This window comes from Apteryx rowi, unplaced genomic scaffold (genome assembly GCF_003343035.1).
Source record: "Apteryx rowi isolate R43461 unplaced genomic scaffold, aptRow1 scaffold_120, whole genome shotgun sequence".
NCBI classification, from domain to species: domain Eukaryota; kingdom Metazoa; phylum Chordata; class Aves; order Apterygiformes; family Apterygidae; genus Apteryx; species Apteryx rowi.
In genome coordinates, this window is record NW_020447420.1 from 2,129,735 (window position 1) to 2,151,590 (window position 21,856).

At 38.0% G+C, this 21,856-nt stretch overlaps 1 protein-coding gene across 7 annotated transcripts in view; it reads right to left on the reverse strand.

Annotated features, from left to right (window-relative positions):
• GARNL3 (GTPase activating Rap/RanGAP domain like 3) overlaps positions 1–19,598 on the reverse strand; it is a 58,674-nt gene extending 39,076 nt beyond the window's left edge. For 3 of the 7 annotated variants that reach the window (XM_026090225.1, XM_026090236.1, XM_026090214.1), the window contains exons 1-10: positions 19,417–19,592; positions 14,156–14,225; positions 11,425–11,499; positions 8,621–8,720; positions 8,071–8,189; positions 7,220–7,284; positions 1,776–1,839; positions 1,469–1,495; positions 989–1,064; positions 228–326 (exon numbers count right to left, since the gene is read on the reverse strand). In XM_026090225.1, coding sequence (XP_025946010.1) covers positions 228–326; positions 989–1,064; positions 1,469–1,495; positions 1,776–1,839; positions 7,220–7,284; positions 8,071–8,189; positions 8,621–8,720; positions 11,425–11,499; positions 14,156–14,225; positions 19,417–19,562 — 841 coding nt within the window. In that variant the 5' untranslated portion in view covers positions 19,563–19,592. Of the gene's footprint in view, positions 1–227; positions 327–988; positions 1,065–1,468; positions 1,496–1,775; positions 1,851–2,624; positions 2,680–7,219; positions 7,302–8,070; positions 8,190–8,620; positions 8,721–11,424; positions 11,500–14,155; positions 14,226–19,416 lie in introns of those variants that run through there. The other 4 variants (XM_026090259.1, XM_026090245.1, XM_026090251.1 and 1 more) reach the window with 4 other exon arrangements.
• Positions 19,599–21,856: the final 2,258 nt, after the last annotated feature.

Below are 21,856 nucleotides of genomic sequence, written 5' to 3' on the forward strand. Positions count from 1 at the left end.
TAAAGTGAAATTGTTCACCTTAAAACACAGGTCATATGAAAACTTTTCTTCCACTGCATTCCATACCAATGATTTAAGCTAACCTGCTTGACTTTTTCCTGGTGAAACAGAGCATTTAGCATGCACCTGAGGAAGTCTGTTTCGAGGCTGTATTATTTTTACTATACACACAATATGTGCATACAGTAAGCAAAAACATGTACTTCCTTGCTTCAGTGAATTCTTACTTTTGGTGTCCAGTCCTCCTCTGTAGCCTGTCCAGCCTTTCAAAGTAATTTTGTCGCCCATGAGACCCAAAAATCTTTGAAAGCTTTCACTTCCAGTTTCTACACATAGAGGGGAAAAACGTTAGGAATGAAAAGTGCATGTACTAATAGAGCTGCTACTGAAGATTAATATACAGAAACAGGTCCTGCTCCCAGTAACACACAATTACAGGCAGAAATGAGAGTTTCAGCTGAATTATTTTCTCCTCCTGTCATCCAAGCCTTCTTTCTTTATATATATTATATATATATCTTTATCCAGCCTTGCAGAATGACAGAAAAGGGTTCACCATGTGTCATTAAACAGTGACCTCTCTTGCTAACTCCAGGGCACTGTCCAAGAACATAGAAGAATGTCATCACAATGCAAAAACTTAAGAATGAAAGATCAAGAAACAAGAGTGACATTTCACACTTAAGAAGAGTTGCCTCCCCTTATTGTTTTTCTTTTGTTTTTAATCTTATGTTGTATAGTCTATTTCTAGAAAGGAAATTTCAATATCCTTCAAGTTGTAACAGCAGGTTTCCTGTACCAACCTTTTATAGAGCTAGAAGATTCTACGCTCCATTTTTTCACCTAACATGAACGCGAAAACCTAACAAAACTACTGCTGGCATATTCATCATCTCCCTTTTGGTTTCCACTTGCGCAGTACCTGGCACTATCCCACATTTTTTATTTGGATGAATAAAACAATTAAGAAAAAAGTGGAAAAACTCACCATTGCTGAACATTTCATCATCTGTAAGCTGCCCATCCTTAGCATAAAGGACTCCAAATTTAAAATTTACAGATCCCTGAGAAATAAAACCAGAGATTTTATGATAAACAGGCAAACAGAAAAAAGACCTAAAATAATGTTTTCTCTAAGAATTTGTATATATGTATCTATGTATACATCCTGTGTATAGGAATACACATCTCATACAACTCCTTTACACACTAGAGTAACAGATACTCATTTTTTACCTAGTAATTTACCTTTGACCATAGATTATGAATTTTATTATATACATTTAACTTTCACAATGGTACTTAAAATGATTTTTGACTTTATATGTTGAAAACTAATCTTACATTTTTTACTGCAATAAGTGATCAATTCCTAAGTTCCCACAAACACATCAGTGCAACTATTTCAAATGCAAAGCTATATTCATTGAACAGGCTGGTGAGCCAGGAGTGGTAAGTTCACATTTACCTCTTGCTCTTCAAGAACCAACAAATCCTGTTTAAAAAAAAAAAAAAAAAAAAAGTGTTTAAAACACTTTTATTAAGGAAAACACAAATAAAATGATTACACCCTTGTATATTTAAGTTTTCTTTTGAAGTGGACAGTTCAACTGAAATGATAAAGAAAGTTTACTTTGTAATATCACATGATCCTACTCACAATTATTATCATGCTACTGCAGTAAAGAAACTAGTAGCATTTGCACTTAATGACTTATTTTTTCCAGAAAATAATAAAGAAAAATTACCAAAAAGAAGAAAAAGTCACCTCTTACCTTTTGTATCTCAGGATGAAGAATTTCCCTTGGGCTCTTCTCAAACTTGTCAAGACTCATAGCACTGAAATGCAACTGAAATATTATTTCACAGCAGGGAAGAGATACATTTCAACATTAATACACTAACTGGTTACAGAAGGAACTGGTCAAAGGGCCTCTCTCATTGCATGCTTTGTGGAATAACTATTTATTTTCCATAACACTAACCTCCAAGTTTTCCTGAACTTCTTTTTGCTTTTAAAAACAGAAATGAATAAGATACTGCATGGACATCCGGTTTAAATTTACTGCGTTTACTTATAAAGCACAAACCTTTATTCCATCACCCTTCACTTTGGCTTTATGCATACTCATTGTGAGCATTTTAGAATGACTCAGTAAGCTGTTTAGTTTTGTAAACTCTTCTTCTCTCTCTTCTGAAATAATACAGGCAAGTCAAATTAAAAAAAAAAAAGCATTTTAACAATAAATTTACATATCAAAGATCCACAAACAGAAAAACAGAAAAAAGTTACTTAAATAAGAAACAAGATCAACTACCTCAATAAGCAGAAAGATACAATATACAACATTTTTTCCCAATCCATGTTGCTACATTTAATATTATTTTGCTATACTTTCTCCTAGCATTAATTTACAGAACTGTGCAGCACATCACACACTGCAAAATGCAGTCTGTATGGGGCACAGTGAACTACTGGGGTGGTGGAATCTGATGGATCTTTCCATTGTTGTTTGTGCTAGATCACAATACAGACAGCATTTACTTTAGTCCCTTTTGAAAAGCATTTAAATGGTCCAATTCATTTACAAAGATTTCTTTGAGACAGACAGTTCTGTACCTACATTCACACTGGTTGTATACAGGGTGAGATGTCAAAGGAATACCAGTCAGCTCAGGGGTAAGCTTAAGGACCCTAAAAGCAAAAGATACTCAGAGAAGAGCATTAAGTTTAAGCCCGAGTGCACAAAAGGATCTCCTTCATCTGGATCAGCTGGACATTCATCTAGCTGATCACAGGTGGCACAAACCCTAGGAAAAGCAGGCAGAAGCAGAGACTGCTGGAGATAGCAACTGGAGAAAATAACTGTGATAACAGTTTGAATTTTTCTGAACTGCCTACTGTGCACTTCTGAGTGATGTGTCCTATCACTCAAGGCTAGATATTTTTCTTTTTTTTCTTACAGCATCTGAAGGAAGGCACACTACTCACCATGATCCCAAGCGCATAAAGGAACTCAAAGCCATTTTATTTCCCTCTCGATCCACAGAATTTCATTAACAAACAATCCTGAAAGGATTTGGCAAACGAAGCCAAACTCATCCCAATGTCTAAGGAAAAGGTGAGCATCTATTTTCTAGACAAACCAGCTACATCAGCTAAATTTAACAACCTGATTATAATTGTCTGCCTCTGACTTAAAGAAATGCAGACCTAGAGCAGGACAAAACAGGTTTTTGAGGYACATATATTATGATCCTACGACTCTAATTAGTTATATTTTTTACTCAGGTAACTATAATAGATATTTAGCTTATTGTTCTATATTTTTCTGGAGAGCCCTATCACTCTCTAAGCATGTGACTTTGCTTGCTGTGACTCCAGCTATAACTAGGGACAGATGAAGCTGCTATGCAAACAACAAACTCTGAGGTAAGCCTGAGGAGCCAAGATACACAGCCTGCCAGAAGAATCTTACTCAGTAGTTGTTGCCAGCCTTAAGCTTCAGGTGCGTACAGCTTACTCTATCGGACTCGGAGGGAGATGAAGGAACAAATATGTTTCTCCATTGTGGAGCTTGTGGATAGGGGGTTTTTTTAGCTGCCAGAATTCTGAACTTGGCTCTACACATTATAATGGTAATTTAGCAATTATTATAGGTTTGTGTTTTATATGAATTATGTAGAACACTTAACAAACCAAGTAATGACTCAGCTTTGCAGTGCGTTTCCAAAGCCTCAGGACTGAGGTTTATCAGGCATGCTCTGTCTGAACTTTTCTTGACCTGCCTACAGCTTTGTTTTAGAGGTTTAGCTGTAACAGCAATTTTTCCAACTGACCAGCTGCCTGTAGCTAATTTTTTTTAACCTTTATCTTTGTATAGTATGACCCTAGTTTATAATAATGGCTCAGTAATGAGCAGTTATTCTATGTAGAATGAGATATTTATGACTCCAACATGATGAAATGCATGTCTGGTATAACAGCTCAGACCTTGAGAAGTAAAGACACAGGATGCAATGGGGACTAGCACAGGCACAGACTTGGCACTGGAGACCCCACATCTATAAACAACTCAGCCAGACCAGCATGGGGAGTGTATACATGGCTCAGCCCAACATGAACTGTAACAGCCAGAACATGAACAAAAGAACTTTAAAGGGAACAATGGGCTGAAGCTGGTTTCAATCCATGTATTCCTTCCCAGAGACTGAAGATGACCAGTACTGCGACAAAAAGAGTAGTCTAGAGACTGATAATGAGATTCATGTTTTTGCTGCAATTCAATTGTACGTGGCAATTGCTATAAGCTGCTAAGTGTAATTTGTGTTTATATTGTGATTTGAGAACATTGTTGTATCACTATGCTAAAATCAAACTCATGTGTAACTTCAAATAACTTCAAATAAGTAAACTTTGTATTAAACATTAAACCCTCCACATGAGCAATATCTAAAAGAACCTGTTCAGAGAGTATTGGACTCTGACAAAGAAAAAAGAATTTTGGGGAGTAGAAGGAAACAAGGTACGCAGGGGGGGGCGTCTTTCAAAAAATCATTCTCATTTACCCTTCCAGTTCCATCCAAGAGTTTCTAATTCCAAAGCACAAAATGAGCTCTTCCAAACCTGTTCTTAGCCCATGTAAACGAAAAACATTCATTAGCTGGGATTTGCCACTTAGCACTTATTTACAAACCTTGAGAGAACAAGAGACAGAAAAGTACAACCAGCCTTGGCAGGTTTCATAACGGTGTTGTTGATAAAAAGGGTCTTTACAGATGCTGTATGATAACGAGATGTCTAACTGCCTACAAACAGGCTCAGACTCATCACTGAATGAGATTTTCAGGAAACAAGCTATCCAAAACAAGTCTCCATTTTTCCCTGCAAGAGACTGGAACACCACAGAATGGAGTCCATTAAGGTGTTTCAACAAAAGCCTAAGACACTGGATGACAAAAGACAAAGTTTCTCCACTCTGGGATGCCCGATCAAAAATGCGTATGAGTGAGAGGGAGAGGTCGGGTTAGAAAGTGACATGGAGAAGAGATATTTCAGGGATTGGTGGGCAGACATGGAAGCTGACAATGAGAATCATTCTTCTCTCACAAAGGCTAACTGCAGGAGAGAGAGTCTGTTGCCACATTTACTGACCAGGAATCTGCTGTCAGTGATAAGGTAATGAAAACTGAATGGGTTGGCAGCCCGCTACCATGACTATTAGGGGTAACGACAAAAGAACATTCAGAAAGGGAAGCTTATATGTATATGTCATATATTGGCAGCATAACATATGCAGGAAGTATATCCTAATTATGTACCAGACTCCTATGATGGAGAGGGACACCTAATATAGGGATGGGTGCCTCTAATTAGAGATGCTTGGTCTAGCACCCATGATCTGTAACTCTGCTTTGAAACAGATGGATTGGTCCTCAGTACCAGAAATACTGCTGTGGAAGCCAGTGCTGTAGGATTTCAGAGAGGGGACTTAGCTCATCTCCATAAGGGAGGTGAAGGAGATCTGAAACATTTCCAACTCTACGTGTTGGGACACAGCCCTGGAGATCAGAATTAAGAAGCCAGGCTCAATGGTCTACTAACTTCTCTGGTAAACTCAGTAGGCTGACAGCTCTCAGAAATCTTGGACAGCTGTGGGCAAATCCAGATTGGTGCTACCAATTTCAGATTTTTCTGAGACTGTCCAAAACACATTCTCTGTTCCCAGAATACTCCTCTCATATGAGCACTGGCAGCATTATCCAGTGGTGAAGTAGGGACCTCCAGTTTTGAGCAATTAAGAGAGATTTATTTGCACCTACCCTGGACCAAAGGTTTTGAGGACCTGCAGACTGCCCATTTATCTAGGACACACTTCTTATTAAGTTAAGCAAACATTTTTCCCCTCTGCTCAGCACTGGTGAGGCCACACCTGGAGTACTGTGTCCAGTCCGGGCTCCACAATACAGAAGAGATATGGAGTTACTGGAGTGAGTCCAATGAAGGGCCACTAAGATGATTACGGGCCTGGAGCATCTGTCATATGAGGAAAGGCTGAGAAAGCTGGGACTGTTTAACCTAGAGAAGAGAAGGCTCATGGAGGATCTTATCAGTGTGCATAAGCATCTCAAGGGAAGCTGTGAAGTCGACAGAGCCAGACTCTTTTCAGTGGTGCCCAGTGGCAGGACAAGAGACAGTGGGCACAAACTAAAATACAGGAGGTTCCGTCTGAATCTAAGGAAAGTCTTTTTTACCGTGAGGGTGACTAAGCTCTGGAACAGGCTGCCCAAAGTGTCTCCATCCTTGGAGATATTCAAGAGCCCTCTGGACACAGTCCTGGGCAATCTGATCTAGGTGAACCTAGCAGGGGGCTTGGACTAGATGATCTCCAGAGGTTCCTTCCAATTTCAATCACTCTGTGATTCTGTTTGCTTTTGTGAAATGACAGCACTTACACTATGGATTTCTAGAGGGAGTACAATTCTTACAAAAGATGCATTTTAAGAAACCATCAGTGAGGAATCCCCATTTGAGAAAACACACCAGCATGACTAGATGATAAAAATTACAGATGAAATAGGAATGAACACTTTGCAGAAAGGACTTCGGACTTCTGAACTTACCACACTGTTGAAAGAAACAGAAACAGTGTTGGGCTTGCTCACTTTATATTCTCCTCTGGCACAGAGGAGGCAGGACAGAGTATGAGCATGCCCATACTGACTCTGGCTGGGGGAGTGAATTTTCTCAGCTTCAGTGACAGTGTGTATAACCTGGTCATAGCGTGAAATTTATGAGGGGACCGTTTCTGGAAGATATAATTCTTAGTTTCTTCCCTATTTGATAATGCCAGCCATACCCATGTTATAATCAGATCTCTAGTCAAAATTTGCTGCTCCTTAGGCCTGGTCTGTCTAATTTAAACAGATATTTCTTCTCCACCACTGAAGTTCATATAGCACCTATTTTCCAATTCACTTGAAAATAGTTCCTCTACCAAAGAAAAAGTGCTGAGAATTTTTCTCTTGTCTAAATTGTAACTTAGTATAACACATGACTGGTATAAAACCACTTTTTGCTGTCCTCAACAATTAAGATTTGTATACTTAGTTTTACTGTTTCTATAAGTCTATCACGAAACCATGCAACAGAAGCTCTGAATTACAGGGAGAGATACAGACAAGTATTGTAACTGATAACTTCTTTGTAAATACATACCTTAGTATAGATTTCACTGATAATGTTTTTGTGGGACAATAAGGAAGGCATATTTTCTGAGTACCCTATAAAGGAAAAAAAACTAGGAGACATTACAGGACATATTGACATTTCCCATGCATTTAAATATGAATATTAATAAAAGCAAGAAAGTAAAAAGCAAAGATCAAGACAGTCCTAGTTTTATTTAGCCATAGTTACTGATGGTTTTGGAAGGGGGAGGAAGGGGGGGAGGGAAGGGGGGAGGAGGGTGCAAAATTATTTTTTTGCTTAGTTTAGACTACTCTACCTGTGGAAATTAAAGAGAAAACTAGCACTACTACTTTGGGCATTACGAGGGCTGCTGAAATTAGTAGATACTACAAACTATTTCTCATCATCAAAAAGGTGAACCATACATCTACGCTAAAGAGTTTTAAATCATTTCCTCACATAAAAGGTCATTATGAAGAGCTAATAAAAAAAAACATTTTAAAATATTAGTGATTCTAATATCACACTTGGCTATTTTCTTAAAGTTGTACAGAAAAAAAAATCCTAAAAGCACTATAAAATCATTGCATAAATTGATGGCAGGACATAATCAAGAACAATTTTGGCAACATTTCTAAAAATAAAGATGTGTTGCACGTAAGGACAAACAAATTCGGCATCACAGATTTCTGTAAGAAAGCTTAGTTTAGTTTCATCTCCTATCGTAACAATTACATGTTTTTATTATATAAAATGAAAAATATATACCAAATACTGAAAATACAATGAAGGAAAAAATGAAGTCAATGAGGAGAAATTTATCCAAAACAAAAAGCAAACAAAAAAAGTCAGAGAAGCAATAAGTATTTGTTCCTTACTGTTTTTCTCCAAAGAATTGAACGATATTGAGGAACACGCTGGTTATTTTGGTCAGAGAGTACAACAGACAGAAAGAAAGGGTTTTTCTCTGCATCTGTACCTACATAATTTTGATGAACTGTTAGGAAAAAAACAAGAAATTATATCAAATGTAAAGAAGACACGTACACACAAACGTGTGTGTATATATATATATGCACACATATATACATGCATATATACATACATATACACATATACGCAGACACACACACACACATATATATATAAAAAGATAAGAGACTGGTATGGCCCTCAAGGCCAAGAGGGGGGTCAAAACCTCCCCTTTTGGTAGCAGGGAACCATTACATTGGTTCAGCTCCTTACAACTCAGCCTAAAGCCTCTGTCTTTAGGCTAAAAATATATGAAACATGAACTCATTTTCTGTACAGGACAGAAGAATTATTAACACTAAACTAGTACCATACTTTTTCACATTTAAATAATTGCAGTTCAAAGCTACATTGCATTTTCACTAAACAAGTCTTCATTTCTAAAAAGATAATTACCTTTTCCTAGAAAATATTTGAAATACCATCTTGTATGATACTCTGGGTTTTCCAGATGCACATCCGTTCTGTGCCATGTACCTGGAGTGTAGTCAGTATTCTGAAACAGATTTGGGAGACTATTAAATTAAAAGGTGAATGAAAATGGAGTACATTATTCAGACAAAGACCATTGAAGAGTAGCTGATTCACCAGAATCAATTTTAGCCTTATACTCTACATTTTAAAAAGCAAAGAATTATTCTGAAGTCAGTTGCAATGCAGCTGAAATTAAAACTTCTTACACTGTATCTCATGTGAGGTTTTTTTTTTTTTTTAATAACTGCAGTCTTTTCCTTTTGTGCCACTGTTATGCATAACAGCTTAATATTCCACCAAAAAGGAGATGTTTGAATTAGGATTTGAAGTAAATATCTGTAGTTTTAAAACTTAAAAATAAGTAAACTGATAAACAGAATTCTGCCTCCAGATTTTATTTGCTGTTCTTCCCAAAATAATCTTCAAGGACTCCTTGCTACATCAGACCATGCTTCTGGAAGTTCTCCAGTGTTGTTTCAGGACTGGCTGGTTAAGCTAAATTCCCAAGTGTCCCTCAAGGCCTTTTCCATTAAGAGTTAACATAGCAATAGCAATTACTAAAAAGCCATTCTCCATAGCCATTCACCTTGTGGCCGTTCATCACCCACACAGAGAACCCTTCTGTGATGCAGGCTTAATCAACTTTTGAACTGCATGAAACTGAACTAAAAAGACAGTGTACGGAACATGACCTCACAGTGCATGAACGCAGAATAGTTAGCTTTCTTTAACTCTGCACTCAACAATACTGATGCGAATAAATAATCAATAATAGTTTAATAGTAACACTGGGTTATTACAAGCTTGCTCAGGCCTTAACACATACTTCCCTAATAAGTGAATTTGATAAACATAAGGATCGAAGAATGATGATTCAAATCAGAATTTCTTTGTTGGTTACTTCATTAAATGATACCTTCAAACTAACTAATTCTGTGGGAATTTCTGCCATCTGCCAACTAACAATAATCATGAAGAGCTATATCCCTACAAGGAGCTAATTTTTAGGCCACTTCTTTATGCTACTCCCTGCAATGCCAGTCCACAGACCAGGTAACACAAGGGTCTCTTTACAAGCATGGAGGAAATTACATACCCAAGATATAGATCCATAAAAACCAGTCCACTAAAAAGAGCTGCCTAAGCTACTCAGTAAAAAATGCAAAGTGGCGGAAGAGACTCCAGCCCCATGCCTTTTTGAAAATTAATCTCTTCTTCTATATGAAATACGTTCTGAAAACAGGCATTTAAGCCAGCATCCCCTCACAAAATACAACCAGAAGGAAAAGTAGTAATGTCTTCCCTTTTTACCAGATCATTAGTGGTTACAGCACTGGTGAGATGTGGAAGCTTTACTCCTTCCTTGAATTAGGGAATAGACTCTACTTCAACCTTTCTCCTCCCTTTCTCTTCCCTCTCAGATACAGCTGCACAGTGGAGATAGAGCTCTCAATTCTTCCTGTTATAACAGCTATACTAGGTACAAAATACTTAAACATTAACCAGAGCAGATATGGATACACAGGTCTTCTGCATCTTGAATGTCTGAACATGCTTTACATGAAATCATTTGAATATTTAATAGAAAAGCAAAACAGCTACAATATGCTTTTAGACCTGTAACTTCTGTTTTGTGTTATCATTTCATACTAATTTTTCCTTCACTGTGTATTTTGAAACATTAATGTCAATTACTGTATTTTGGACTAAATATTCAATGAGGAGGAGTCCTGAAATTTAAGGCATTTGTTTAAAAGGCAAAATTAAAACAAGCGTTTTCTCAAAAATGGTGATACATAGCTTTTGAATGTGTCCAGCTTGAATATGCAGACACAAATTAAAAGTCAGGAAAACAAATCTCATAAAATATTTATGTTTTAGAAATACATCTAATTTTGCATGAGCTGCATTTATTCAGAATGACCTATACAAAAGTTATGACTAAGTGCCTTTCCTTACCATTCTCTTAAACAAAAAATTTTCAGATTAAATTCACACATCTTAAAAGACATTTTTACACTTATTTCTTTGATATGACTGTGAGGTCTACTTTCTTCAAATATTAAGAAGATAATTGCAGTTGAAGATGTTTTACAAAGGAAGATTATCTTTTTTTTTTTTCTTTTTTTTTTCTCTCCTAATAGAAACGTAAGCATCCCTGGAGTGGGCAGAGGGAACATTATGAGTTTAACAGCACAGGAAACCAGAGGGAATGACTCTTACAGGCTCCACTCAGCTTCTTCATTTCATATCTAACAAGAAGCATAACTGCCACAAGACTGCTGAGGGAAAAAAAGAAGCTATAACCTCGTAACACCGAGGAACAAACCTGAAAGCCCAAAGGTCGGCTTGAACATAATAGCATCACCAGGAGAGCAACGTGAAGTGTTGAACCGGAGACTGCAAAGATTACTCAGAGGATATGTATTTTTCTTGTAATATTATCAGGTGAGCAAAATGCTACTGAAACTAAAGGAATTATCAGCTTTTCCCTTAAAAAAAATAAATTGTTCAGATTACATACTCTTGAAAGAAGATCTAATCTAGACTTGGGGAAAAGAAACCCCTCCAACCCCCTCCCTGTTAGATTCTTACAGTCTCATATTATTTATCATTTTTCAAGATTGCTTCACTGGCAATTGACTGTAAATAAATCTTTCAGTTGTGAATAGCAACTGAAGCTGACTTATTTTTTCAGCTTCCTATGAGTATTTTTAAACACTTACCTCATCAGAGGTGCCATTTTCCACACGGAATCGTCCAGCTCTCTGAATGGCTCCATCAGCATCACTAGATATAAGCTGTAAGAGAGTTTAAGTTAAAGGTTCTAATTTCAAAAATATCCGTATGGTCAGTAACCAAAGCTCTCTATGGTTTCTCCTTCTTCCAGGCATTATATGATAGCCCACAGGGATGGGACCAGCACAGCCATTATCAGTCTGAATACAGATTTGGAATGACCTGATTATAACTTTAAGGATGCATGAAGGGGAGAGCCATTTGCTCTTTTGGTACATACCAGCACTAACTAGAAGTCCTCCTGTTTCAGCTTCTGGCTGCACCAACAGGCAAAATGCCTACAGAGGGATTTCAGCATGGAAAATACGATTCTTCTAAACAATTATCAAATAAACAAATATTGAAGTTCTCCACTACTACTCCAATATGTTGCAACAGAAGAACCAGAAGCAAGCAGTGCAATCTGCTCCTCACATTGTTAGATGCAAATGGTAAACAATGGGCATGGTTAACCATTCATGGCCTAGATTCGTTCTCTTTCCAGAAATTCATCTTGAAGATTGCTCCTTTCAAAACAATGGGTTTTACAGACATCCTGATGCCAGTCCAATCAGACTTGCTGAGCCTAAACTGCACCTTGTGGGCAGTTTTGATGAGACTAGCAGTCTTTTATTGCATTTTATATACTGATGCTTTCAGGAGATGGATAGCAGCAAGAATCTCCAAACATAATTGTCAGTGACGACACTGAACAACATAAGGTAGAGGAGATTCCTAGTCTGCTTCTAACATTAATATCATAAATAATCCAACGTTAATATCCAACATCGTTAGCCAAATATGGCTAATTTCCAGTTGAAGATTTCAACACATTTGGCACCCTCATGAATATTCTGGAAAATCTGCCTGTTCTTTTTATAAGTGAATCCAGAGATTCACAGAATACTGAGACTCTCTTTGTTCTCAAAAAAACTTTCAAAAAGTCAGTAAAATATAGGATAATGTCATTTCAACAATATTGCTGTGTTCAACAATATTGCTTAGGATTCATACAACAGAAGATCGGGAAGAGAATGTGTTTTTTCCTCAAAGATCAGCTGCCAATGACATTTCATATTACTTCTCTCAACACTGCAAAAAATGAGACTGTCACATACTATATCAAACTTAAGAAATGGGATCTGAACAACAATAATGTAATCATAATCATTCCTGGCCTCCTGCTAGCAGCCCATGTTATTTTAGGATAATACTTTCTCCCTTTATTTGGTGGAAGACTTCTCACAACGTTTTCAAGTTCTCTTCATCCCTCACTTTGAAGGGATCGGAGGCTATGTCAGGAATAAACTAACATGGCAAAGACTCCAAAAGATCCTGGTGCCTCGTATGAACTGTAAAATAGATGATTCGGACAACTGGTCATACTACGCCAATGAAGAAGACATTCCTATGAAAATGTTTAGGGTAGAGACAAAATAATTAGGTTGTAATAAAAAAAATAAGGCGGAAGTAAAGGAGCAATTGGGATGATGCTATGGAAAATATTAAGGGGAAAACGTTCAATTAAATAGTTAGAAATTTGAAAGTGCATCAAACCTCTTTATATGTTTGTACCTCAAAAGATAAAAAGACATACTTTTATAAAATACAAGCAGAATTTTAAGAAAGACCAATCAAAAGACAAGACCAGTTGTATGAGTTTACTGTGAATTTATATTTATCAGTAACTTTTCTTTTTCCAGCAAAAGAACGTAAGTACCAGTAGTAAGTGTCTCTTAATGCATAGCAGTTCACTTGCTTTTTTGATTAACACCAAACCTAACACATGGAATGTATGGAAAGAAAAGAAAGCACGTGGTTTTCTTGCAATACAACTTCCAGAAACTAAGCCATCAATTTATACCAAAAGTGCATATATTGATTAATACGCTATCCAAGAACTTCAAATTACAACAATAGCTAATAGGACATTAGTGATTTCTTCTTATAGTAACAGAGCTAGGCTTCAGTTTCTTTACCTCTCCCCACTTTGGTTTTCCTGTAGTAAGTTTATATATATTTCATTATGGCCTTATATGCAGAGTCACATTATTTCAGCTGCTGACACATTGCTAATTTTTACAGTGGAGAAAAAATTTCTCTGTGAGAAAAATGAAATGTTAACTTCATCTTTCAATTTGAAGAAAATACAGAATAAACTGACAGATTTTAGGGAACAAACATTTTTCAATATCCTTATTTTGCCTAGTTCTTTTAATTTTAAACCCTCTCCCGCTATTCAGAGGCATGTGCACACACACACAAACACAAATATGTACACGCATGACCATGCACACAGTTTTCAACTCACATCACCACCAATACTTTATCAAATACAATCCTAATATTTTGCATTCTTCAGGTTATAGGAAGAAAAAAAAAGGCTCAATTTCAATCTTTCTGAATAATCTAGAAATAAATACAAAAATCTGGGGTTATTTATATAACACTTTCCAGCACGATAAGATGAAAGATTCATAAACAGGGCAGTAAAAAGATTTCCTAGAACAGGTTTTCTCAAACTACTCTGAACTCTTTATTACGCTATAATTTTGCAGCCCATCTTAGAAAGCACATTTTCCAAACTAATTCCAGTCTTTTACCTGGAAATTAAAAGAAAGGGATTTGAGCTCTGCATTATAATCTGTTAAAATTACAGGATGGGCTGTGTAAACTTACCAGCTCCACAGATCCATAATGCTTTCTGCTAAACTCTCCGCGTCTGCAACCCAGATCTTCAGAGACGGAGCTAGAACAGAAAAGTTTCATTAGTACACATAGTCAGCTAGCCTTAGAGCTCCTGCAACACTGTACACTACCATTGACGAAAGTAATACACTGCAAACCTTGTTCAGCATGAATAAGCTCGTTATCGCAAGGAACATTTCTTACAACATGAACAACCTCTAGCAGCCATTGCAGTTTGGCTTTCATATTACTCTCAAATAGAAAGCAATGTCTGTGCCCTGATTGAAAGTCAAAGCCATGATTAAATTAAATATTTAGTTATGATGTGATCAGCTCAGAGTTCCAAAGCGGATGGTGGCTTATAATTGCATTTGAGATCTCCATTTAATCTAAGGGAACGGAAGCCTGCAGTAAACTTAATGCCTTGAGCAGAACAACTGCACTATGTTCAATAAGCTCACTCTTGGTATGTTACTACCACTTTTATTGGAGAGTCTTTATTTAGCCTACACACAGAGAGAAACTAAACAAGTAATTATTTTAATTCAAAAGTGTAAGGAAAGAACTGCATTTCCTAGATTTCCCCCCACCCCTAACCTTAACAAAGCTAAAATCGGTAAGCAAGCAAAAAGGAAGCCTAGAATGCAAGGTTCAAAATCCCCATGCGTTAGCATATATAATCTCATACAGTCATGTCACATTAAGTACATCAACATGTGCTTCTTGAGGTCAAAAAGATGGCAAATATCTCCTCTAACTATAAACACTGAGCTTCCCATATTTGAAATGGGGATACACACGTTAAAATACAAGCTAAACAAAAATTTGGGTGCAAATTTAACATAAATCTTGATTACCCGGCCTATGCCATGGCTAGTAGCTCAATCATTCTATCACATTCCAAACTTACAGCCCACCATCAAGTCAGCAGTAATGAAAATAAAGCAGTTTATTTTTAATGAAAGTAAAAAAAACCAAAAAACCACAGACCAACAATATGGGATTTTTTTTTTTTGCTATAAATTGTAGCATTACAACAATAAACAGAAGAAATATTTAAATTTTAATGCAACACCCTTATATTTGCTTCTTGCCTTTAGGGGACACCATGACACTAGACTCTGAATTATTTTAACTTTCAGACAACTTTTCTTTTTGGACTTTCATTTAAAGGTACTTAGAATTTACTAAATATGATTCATATTTCTGAGTTCTGTCCATTTGGACTCAATGCCTTTACACAAGTAAGAGCAATACAAACAAGATAGACCTAATAAAATTTTAAAACTCACCAAATTAATTCCAATATTTGGTTCCAGTATGTAGATCATGCAGGAAGCATAAGGCCATGACACTAGTAGTCATTTTAGATGACCCTCACAGTGAAGCAGGAATGTTGGCAGCTGTAATAACAGAGCTGCCTTTCTAGCTTTATGTGAATACAACCTTCAGAGGCCATTAACACTTTTGATAATTCATACCACCATACTTTCTTTGTCACATCCCTTTCAGCCAGACAGCGTGCTGCACAAATGCAGCTATACTGCTTCCAAAGCAAGAAATGACCCACCCAGCCAGTCTGGTCCCCAAAGGCAGCAAAGCCTTACTCTGTGTTCTGACAGCTATGTGGACATATACATACATGCTCCAATAGGAGTAATAAAAGTGATTTGAGGAAAATCAACTGCAAGAACTGAGGTAAAACCACACTGAACGTGATTTTTAAAAGCTCCAAAACAATCACACATTTGGAAGCATTACCACCTGAACACAAATGCAATAATTTAAGATTTTAGCTTTTGGTTGCCCGCACAGTGAATTTAGGTTTGACTGAGGACAGTTATTATCTTAACTTTCCTGAGAATCATGGTGAAATACCTTCCAGGATATTCCTATATGAAGAATCTGCACAGTAGTAAAAGTTCCTGTGTTCTAAGATATACAGGAAATTTGGCTGAAGCTTCAAGGAACAAATGGAATGCATCATTTGCAATGCATCTTAAGGCACTGTGTTTTGTAGAATTTTTCACTTTTACAGAAAAAACAGGTAATCACAAAAGTGCTAGCATTTTCTTTGTGTGCGACTTTTGCTCTACATAATTCATTTTTGTGGCTAGGTGTGCTAGTTGCCTTGGAAACCACTCTAAAAGCAATTTTGGTCGATGAACATTTGTCACTGACAGTACTGGTGGCAGAATTTTAAGGAAGCAGTGGTCAAGATTGATTTTGCTGTTGCTGAGCTCTGAAATTTTAAGTTCAGTCTTTGATTAAGTGAAGAAGTATACATAGGATGACAATCTAAGGAGCAGGTGGAAAACCCAACAACAATTACTAGCACAATAAATCTTTTCAAGTCTTGGGAAAGTCAGGACACTTTTATGGGTCAAGTCTGGACAATCTCAATACAAATTATAAAGTCACCACAAAGAGTATTGCTGGCCTACTGTGCTCTGAATGGAACCATCTTCATGAAAGGTAAAAAAGAATGAAGTGATATCCATGCTTCCCTTGCAAGGTGAACCCATGAGACTCCATTCTAATCCAAAGAGCTAAGATCTGCCCTTCTAAGGACACAGAGGTTCCTAAATGGGATGGGATGCAGTATATCCAGCGAACGATGCAGAGGAGAACACCAACAGCAAGTGAGTTTAATGGGGAGAAATAATATATTTTCTTAGACCACATAATATAGATGGAAAATGCAGACAAGCTTAGAAAAGGCATAAAGAAGAGCCTGTGTGCCTGAAAAGTTTATGTTCTTATCTTCTCCACAAACAATATTCAAGTAATTTAAGGAAATTTTCTCACCACAAACGATGCCCCTTTGGTATCAAAGGCATTTTTCAGATACTGCTCTCTCTATTTAAAAAACAGAAGTTTCTCCAAAGCAACAAATGCATTACAAAGACCTGACAGTGGCAGAGATTAGCAAATCATTTTACTATGCATATCTGCCAGCAAGGAACATCTAATCATCATTTAATGGACCTATAACACATGCTCTATTTTTTCAGGACTATTTCAAAGTATTTGAAATGATGCTACATCTTAACTCACTGAGACTAAGATGTTCTCCTGCCTCAATCAAAAGTATCTCAATTTGTTAACTTTGAAGATGTGATATAAGACACAGTCATTTTATGGAAACTGAGGTACATGAATTGTTATTACCATCTTCATTTGATTTGGTAGCAAGGGTGATGTCAACACCTACTGCCATGCTTCTGTGGTTATAAATTAGATAATTCCTTTTCTTTAGTCAAAGACACTTCTCATATTGAGGAGGGGTAATAAACTAAATTAGCTCCAGTTTGACAAGCTTATACACTCCCAATAATGAACTGATATAATTTTTAAACTTTTTATTCCTATAAAAACAATAATGGAGAAATTAAAATAAAATTAATGTAGCGCAACAACATTTTTGAAAATAGATATGTAAACACAATCATGTAGCCCATGATCAAATACATGTACAATACAGATTGCAAACTGTAATAACTGCTGCTCAATAAAGTTATGCTTAGAACAGCAAAGATGTTCTCTAACACAACATGTGCAAAAGAAAGATGCAATTTTAATAGCTTTAAGCCAGAACAGGATTAAAAAAAAAGAAGAAAGAAAGAATCTCCACATACACCATTACAAACACAGATGGGCAAATTAATAACAATTTTCCAACAGAATTTTAATATTAACATCTTGTCCATCTTGGTCTTGATTTAAAGTATCTAAAACATACCCAACTTTTAAACACACTAGCAGTCCTTTTCAAATCAGTATTATACATAAAAGTTAGTCTCACCTACATACCAAGCAATTAAAAGCAGAATCTTGCACCAATATAAATGCTGCATAAACAACCTTTAGAAAGCTAGGCATTTTAGCTTAAACTTATGCAAAGACCAGATTTACATTATCACTCAATTTGCATAAATCTACATATTCCCCAGCGAACTCTAGACTGTGTGCCTCTTTGGCTGTCCCTTCTTAGCTACCACCTAGATCTTTACTCATCTCTTTGACATATCATATCTAACTTATAAACATCCTGCTGTTACTATTAACCGTCTTTACTTATTTTCTTCACTGGATTACATCCTTTCTCAGTCCTGACCCGGTCTACATTAGAAAAACATTATTGCTCTAGTTACGCCAATTTTAAGAGTAATTTTTGTCATATTAGGGTGAACTACCAGCATTGAAATACTTACGTTAGTTTAGCAATGGCTCAGACAAGTTTGGCTCAATAATTCAGAATTTACTTATAATGCAAAACTGTTTTAGTACAGATGAGCTATACTAAAACAATGATGAGATGATTCCAATAAAAAAAAAAAAAAACAGTTTTAATACATTTTTACAGTACCTAGGATACACTCCACCTCTCTCCCCCATTTGTTTGGAAACATAGGTACTGTTGTATAAATGGGTGGTAACAAGGAAGAGAAGTTCCTACAAGCTTTAACAGTTTTGAAAGTTACAGAATCACAGAATCGCTGAGGTTGGAAGGGACTTCTGGAGATCATCTAGTCCAACCGACTACCAAGTCCAACCAAGATCATCTAGTCCAACCAAGTCAAAGCAGAAAGTAAATCTGCACATATCTGGTAATCTAAACTTAAGCATGCGTTTTTAAGATCCTACTGTCAAGTCAGAAGTTTTTTATTCCTAAAATTTCACACTGGAAAACATTTCATTTGGCGGGGGAGGGGTTTAGCAGGAAGGGCTGAGTGTGCAAACGGCTCCTGTATGACCACGGCAACAGAGCCTGTACGCCTCTTCGGCTTCCCCTTACCACCTAGGTCTGTACTCGTCAACCCCTCAACATACCATATCAGTTAATCTGTTTTCATAGAGGATGCGGACACAGTCACAAGCACGCTAAAATAATCAGGTAATTCCACAGTTACTACATCAGCGATGTCTGCTTGTACCAGCAAAACGTTGAAAAGGCTGCAAAATCGGTCAGAAGACACTGTTCTGGCTCTGTCCACGCCACCTACAGCAACCCCAGACGGAGGCGACCGCAGCGCCGGGACACCTACCGCTCCGCGGCCCGCCGGCCACCCCTCCCCTCCCCTCCCCTCCCCTCCGCGCCGGGAACCCCGGGGGCTGCCGGGCCCAGTCGGCCGCGGCCTGCCGGCGGGGCCCCCGCGCCCGCCGGCGCCTCGCCCGCTACGAGCGGAGCGCCGCCTCTCCGCTGCTGACAGCGCGAGCCCGCGCCGCGCCCCGGCCCCCGCCTCCGGTACCGCTGGGTGAGGCTGAGGAGCCGGGTGGAGGCCGCCTCTGCGCTGCTCAGCTCCATGCGGGCGGCGGAGCGCAGGGGTCGCCCCTTCGGCGTCGCTGCCGCGGCTCGTCCCGCGCGGGGGAGGCGGCGGGGGCTCCGCGCGCACATCCCGCTGCCCCGGCGCACAGCCCCGCGCGCCCGCCCCGCCCCGCCCCGGAGCCACTCAGGTGCCGCGCCGCCGCCGGGGCTCGCCGGGAGCTGTAGTCCGGGCCGCGGGCAGGCGGCCCGCCCTGCGCAGCCGGCGGCAGAGCCCCGAGGGGAGTGCGGGACAAACGGCTCGCCTGGGCACGGCCCCGCGCCCCTCCGAGCGAAGGGCCGCAGCCGGCGCCGCCCTGGGGGGCCGCCCCGGCGAGCGCTCACTCGGTAAATGCTCCTGTGGAATTGTTATCTCATAACTGGTTGCTATTTAATTGGAGAAAACGCTAATGGAAACCTTCCCCACAGCAATACCCTTTGCAAGGTTTCCACACACCTGTAGTCTCTGCTGCATCCTGGAACTCATGCTTAGTGCTACTGCTTTTGCATCAGTAAGGGCATTAAAAGATATTCTCAACACCCTCACCTACAGCTCAAAACCTATAGAAATGCAGTCATCTCAGAGGCTTATATTCCCTTACCAGAAGAAGGAATGACAGCACTATGCAGTGTTATTTCTTTGGGAAAGTCAAAATTTCAGACAGCACAAGGACAGAGTCTGTTGTTTGCTAGGCAGCATCAGCCCACTTCATTGCAAATGAGTCTTCAACAACCTCCAGCTGTATGTCTTTAACACACAACAAAACAGCAATGCTTTCAAGTGCATGAAGCTCTTTTCTGTTTTCTCCTTTTACACAAATATTCACAATGGTTCTTTCTCTATCGTTCCAAGAAATAAACATATTATATGCTTGTCATGTTACATGAGCCCTATTAAACCCTAGAGTGAGGTTTAAACCTCCACACCAGGAATCAAGCATAACATGACCTAAAATATTTTGACCATGGAAGGACTTATTTTAAAACTTTCTGGTAAGAGTCAAAAACCAATATTAAAATCAACTATTGCCATTAAAGATTGGACAATGCTTTGCTAGAGTAACAGCTTGAATCTCGGGTAATTATAATTCAAATGATTGTATTCTGCTTACTCAAATTCCTTTAGCAGCTTCAAATTTGTAATAAACTGCATTGCACTGCTGTGTACTATTAAATATCACAACCATCCAGGTAGTACACTGTAATAAATTACTAGATGAAATGATTGTGTGTATATTCTTAACTTTCTTCTATACACTGCTTTTTACCTCATATAGATAAATATGTCATTTCATAGTTCTTTCAGACAGAAATAATGCCATCAAATTTAAATCAGAAACATGTAACAATTTGGGGAAAATAATCTTCTTAGAATAATCTCCCTCTCCATAGAGGTGAATCATCTAGGGTCAGTCTCCTGACATATCCTCAAAGCTGACAGGAGACAGGAATCTGCACTTCAGCAACTACATCTCTGGGTTAAAAGTTCAGCTAAAAACTATGTCTACAGGCAAGAAACTCCAACAAGGTTAATTACTGCAAACTGACTTGTACTGTATCACTGAATATTTTTTGTGTTATTGATGGATTCTGTCCCATGTGTGGAAGAGATCTTCCTGTTTTGGAAATTGATAGAAACGATTGATTTTAGACTTGTAAATAATACACTGTAAAGAGTAACTTTGTAGAGTACCTGTATAGAGTTCAATACATCCTAACTTAAATGTCAGAACATAAATCTAACCTTTTACCACAAACAGGTTTATCGCAAATCTGTGTTAAAATATTCCATGTAGCACTCGAAAGTAACTTTCAACTAATAACACAGGAAACTTAAAGCTGACTGCTTGTATATTGAGAAACACCTTAACTTACATAAATATGCATACCCAGTTAAATAACATAAAGGAAGTTTTATACTAGAGACACAAAAATCTTTATTTAAAGAAATACCAACAATCATCCCTATTCAGCTTTTTGTACTAGACCACAGCTTTCCTTCTCTCTAAGTATCTGGATTGCTTTACAAGGTTATTGCCATAAAAATAGGCTTAATTTCTCTTACTCCTTCAGAAGAACCGACTTCTGTGGAAATAATGAAACAGAAAGAAGAACTACCTTCCACCTAAAATATTTCATTTTCACCCTAATTAAGTTGTCATTTACCCCCATTCATCTTCCCTTCTGTGCACTAGATATAAAATGCAGTTAAAACAAACAACCTGCAGTAGCTCAAACTTACGCATTTGCTCTGTGGTGCCCTCCTGTCATCCTGAAGGAGTAACATCAACTTTTAAAACACATCAACCTCTCTTTGAAACAACAAAGAAACACATCCTACTTCTTGACAAATCTTAGAAATTGCAACACCAGTGGAGACTCTCACT